The following is a 4,577-nucleotide window of genomic DNA, read 5'->3' as shown; positions in this document are numbered from 1 at the left end:
CGTGCCTTTTTCTACGTTTTCCGCCAACGTAACTCTCCCAAAATGTAACATTTGCCACTTCAGGTTAATCAAAGCTGTCAGCAAAAGCCCACGTAAAATGGTGTTTGTGATGCTGTTCGTGTACAATCGCATCCCAGCGGATCCCAGGGGCTGGAGGGTGTGTTATTTACCGCTTGTAGAGAGCGCTTCTAGCGAGACGACTGTGAATAACTTCTGACTGCCTTTTTGGGATGTGGCACATGTTCTTCCCTACCTGTTTGTCGCAGCTCACGTGAACGTGGGAGTATTTCTATACGATTATTTTAAATGTGGTTTTGTTTGGGGTTTTTTTAGCAGTAATGGCAAAGTATAAGAAATGCAGACGAAAACGGAGACCCCGAGCAAAATTTCTAGTGGAAAAGAAAGATGCTGTAAGCTCCCGGGGCTCAGGTTGTCCTCCACGGTAAGAGGCTCGGCAGGGCTTTTCCCTCTTAACTCAGTTTCTGGGACTGCTGTTCGTGCGTGGACTGAGAAAATAGAATTGTGTTTGGGGCTTATCCCCATCCCGGAGAGGATGCTGTGGAATTGTATCTGGACTCGATGATCTTAAAGGTCTCTTCCAACCAGATGATTCTATTTATTATCTTGTATATCTTCTAGTATCCTGTTGTTAACTTTAATATGCAGAAAAAGCAATTTGGATTACAAGGTATTGCAAATATGGGGGAGGGGGGTGTCCCTGCTTTACCAAAATGTGTCTTGGTCTTTCCTCGTCTCTGTGCTTGTCTTCACTCTGTTGTCACCCGTCACAGTAAACTTTTCTAAAGCCTGAAATGACAAATATCATTACGGCTCATTCTGCAATAATCTGTCCCAGGTCAGCAGCTGATCTTCCTCTGAACGCACCATCTGTCCCAAGCCATCGGTCCTCACTCTGGTCATTAGCCTTGCCCAGCGTCAAAAATGTGGTCAAACCCTTCACAACAACAGCATTGTTTTTGTACTGTTGGTGCCAGAACACGGTTGCGCGGGTAGGTTTTCTCCTCCTCTGTTTTTACCAGTGGGTCAGATTATTCTTAGTGCTCCGATGCAGGATATACAGTCAGATTTGAGAACTAAGCTGTAAATTTAGCTATGTCCATTAAAACGTCTACAGTAGTGAGTAGCTTAGTGTTCTCTGTTGAAGGAATAAACATGAGAAGAGTGTCAAGGCGACTGTGGACATTAAACGCGTTATGTGCAGTTGTGTTTTGTCACTGGACTGTCGCGGGTTTGCAGGGGGCAGGCTTTCCTTCGCAGCAGAAACGGCTGGGGGAGTTTTTCAGGTCAAATGTGAATTATGCTTTAGAATTTGTAGTTGAAGTTAAAGGGTTTTTTTGGAGAAAGTCCCTCCTTGGGTTCCTGCCAAGGAAATATCTGGTGCAGTTTTGTCTCTTGTGATGGGCCTTTCCCTTGACTGTCTTGCGATAGAACTTTCAACGGTAATTGCAGCCCTGTCTCTGGAAACATAACCAGTGGCAGAAAGGCTTCTCTGGTTTCTTTTCATGCTTAGAGTTTTAAGGTGGTTAAAGACACCATATTTCCATCACAAATCTACTTAAGGGAGCTAAATACGTTCAGAGAGCAGCTGGAGAAGTTGGAAACTGAATTTTCCAGACTACAAGGAACACTCCAGGTCAGTCTCGGTCCCGGTGGGGCAGGGTGGTGTTTGCTTGCGTAAGCGTGGAAGGAACTGTGGCCGCTGCGGATAAACTGAAGTCTTAAGAGCTTCTCGTAGGGCGCCGTTCGCACTCAGCACGACTGAACTACGGTTACCTCGCAGCTCGAGGGAACTGCGGTGCTCGTGAGCCTCCTAAGGGGCTTTTTATGGCTTTCTGGGTCAAGTGAAGCCAGAACCTTTGGCTCTGAAATTCCATTTACTTTTTCCAGTGGATTTAATATTCTCTTATTTTATTGTTTTCAGGTGAATGGAATTGCCCCAAATTCTCTTTGTCAAAGGTGTAATAAAGCAGTTCTGGGTGCTCCTGTACAGATGCAGGCAGTCCCGCTGTCATCAGTGTCCGGGCCTTCTGCATCCCAGCTGCAGCCTGTATCTACACTCCCTCCACCTCTTCCTCCACCTCCGCCGCCCCCACCACCACCGCTGCCCCCACCAAAACTGCCTCCAGCACCTCTCCTCCTCAAACGGGGTGACGGCTCTAAAGCGCTTCTGGTAGGGAGTCAGAAGTTTCTTCTATTTCTTCACTCATGGCTGGGTTTTTGGACCCAGTTTCATCAGGAACATGTGGTTGTGTGAAGGCTCAGTCACACCCTGATCCTGATTCCCCTTCCAACCACCTTCGTTTTCAGGCACCATCACTGAAAAAAGACGGGCCGGTGCAGATCACCCTCAAAGACCTCCTGAATGTAAAACTGAAGAAGACAAATAGAAACCTGAGAACGGACAAGGTAAACCGAGGACACGTGGGCAAATGGGTGATGGTATTTCAAGGCAAACTCCACCCTGGAATCGGTGTATTTCCTGCAAAGCTTGTCTCAGCCCCTCCTAGAAATCTTTTCGAGAAATTAATTCTTCTCTTCCAAAAACCCAGTGATCAGCTTTAGGGAATCCTAATTCTGCACCTGGGCCGTTGAAGTGGAGAAATTCGGTGATTACCTTCCGTCTCAGCTGGCCTGCAGGACGGTTCTCCCAGTTTTGGAGAACGCATGTAGCTTTATGTGTTATTGACACAGATTTGGGGCTTTCTTTTGCCCAGCTGAAATCTTGCTTGCAAAAGGGTTTTTTTTGTTAATAAATCTATTTTTGACCAAAGCGCATTAAAATCTTGATGATTCAAAAAGTCATAAAGGCCATAAGCCACAGAAATCTTTCAGAGTATAAATATTAAACAGATTAAATATCAGTGAGAGCTTCTAGAGCTTTATTTGTGGTGACGTTTCTTTTCTCACTTTAGGCCGAGCCACCAGTGATGACACGCAGGGCATTAATTACAGTCTCGGATTTACAGAGCGTCAGTCTGAGACCTAAATCCAAGCCATCAGCTCACGTTACAAGCTCCTTAATGTAAGATGCTTTCTTCCTTTCTTTGATTTTTAGATGTTTCTGTTCTAAACAGTGATCAGCGTTTACAGAGTAGAAAATATTTTCATAGTTTGTTTTGTTCTTTCAGTACCCCTCCTAAAAATCACTTAGATCTTCGAAGACATCTGAAGAAAGTCAATATACAAAGGTAAGTTCTTCTAGTCTCTTGTTTTGTTTTTCTAGGAAAAAAATAGAGCTAATCATGATTGCCCCTGTTTCCAATCTCCTCAGAAGTCCCGGTGGCACTCCGCTAAACAGCAAAGAAAACGTTGAGTGTGGGTCTGGGTTGACGCCGATAATGACACAGGCACTACGGCGCAAATTTCAGGCAAGTCACGGTGTCTCCCTTTTTGGAAGGATCAACTGCCTTTAAAATCCATAGAATTTCATCCTGAAGTGGCTTTTTTGGTGCCTATTCTATTGCCTCAACACGATCTCTAACTCCATGGTTCCAGTATGCAGGAGAACAAAATCTGAGGGTTAATAATGTTGTGGTGTCAGTGTAGAATCACACTGTGGTTTACCTTATTATAGTTACATAATTTATCTCCCTATAATTAGTACTAAGTTCGTTTTCCAAGACCTGGTCCTTCTCTTGTTTTGACAGATGGCTCACCCAAAGAGTCCCTCGCCTGCCCGGTTCAGTGCCGCCAACAGCTTTGATGAACAAAAGTAGGTTTGTGGGACAATGTATTTCTCGCTTGTGGTCAGGAAGCCACGTGTACCCCATTTATATCTCGCTTGGGCACATGTATTTGTAACCAAAGCTAGAGCATGTGAGAACGGGGCATTATGAACCCCCTTTAGCAGATTTCTGCTTTGTACTAAAAAGAGAAAAACCTCAAATAATGGTAGAAAAACTTTTTAAAAATTCTCTACAAATGTGGAATGCAAAAGATATGCCCAATCTTAGAAAAAAAAAAAAAAAAAAAAAATTTCCCACGTCTTTAGCTACCCGGCTGCTGCTGCAGCAGGGACGATTACGCTCCCAGCACTGGTGCTGCTTGTAATATAAATATGTGCGTGTTTGCTGAAATTCAGTCCTGTATTTACTTTTTTTTTTAACAAAAAAGATCCTGGTAATTATAGAGGTTCAAAGAAAAGCAGCAGTTTAGCACTCTGAGGTTATTGAAGTGACAGGCTGCAGGTTTCCGCACGCAGCTCAGTTGCGTCGGTATAAATGTATGAAGCAATCGCAGTGTGTCCCGCTTCCGGCCGCTGTGAGGTCACCTGCGGTGCCAGACGGTGCTGCTTGAAGTCAGGTACCTGAAAGCTTCCTTGAAAGTCAAGTTCACAGGTGATGTGCCCGTCCAACGGCTCCTGGTGGGGACAAGGACCTGTTGTCACCCGCTGCTGGAGCTGCCTTCCAGAGAGGTGACAGCAGAGGCACGGCAATGACGTTGATTGTCGGAGCGCTACCCTGGGGCCCGCCCTGTGCCTTCTGGGGGAATCACGGCTCTGCAGAACCAAGAACCTGGGCTCCTGGGAGATGGGGGAGTCCCGCGATGGAGGGTGG

The 4,577-nt window shown here is 45.5% G+C and overlaps 1 protein-coding gene across 1 annotated transcript; it reads left to right on the top strand.

Annotated features, from left to right (window-relative positions):
- Positions 1–338: 338 nt before the first annotated feature.
- PRR11 (proline rich 11) lies at positions 339–3,737 on the top strand. The gene is made up of 9 exons (XM_010145113.1): positions 339–442; positions 857–1,010; positions 1,532–1,654; positions 1,943–2,191; positions 2,329–2,427; positions 2,934–3,043; positions 3,150–3,209; positions 3,293–3,389; positions 3,669–3,737. Exons 1-9 carry the CDS (start codon positions 339–341, stop codon positions 3,735–3,737), a joined length of 1,065 nt encoding a protein of 354 aa, XP_010143415.1.
- The last annotated feature ends 840 nt before the right edge of the window (positions 3,738–4,577 follow it).

Source organism: Buceros rhinoceros, unplaced genomic scaffold, assembly GCF_000710305.1.
Source record: "Buceros rhinoceros silvestris isolate BGI_N320 unplaced genomic scaffold, ASM71030v1 scaffold21720, whole genome shotgun sequence".
In the NCBI taxonomy this organism is placed as follows: Eukaryota; Metazoa; Chordata; class Aves; order Bucerotiformes; family Bucerotidae; genus Buceros; species Buceros rhinoceros.
The sequence above is the reverse complement of the archived record's forward strand: the minus strand, read 5'-3'. Positions and strand labels throughout refer to the sequence as shown.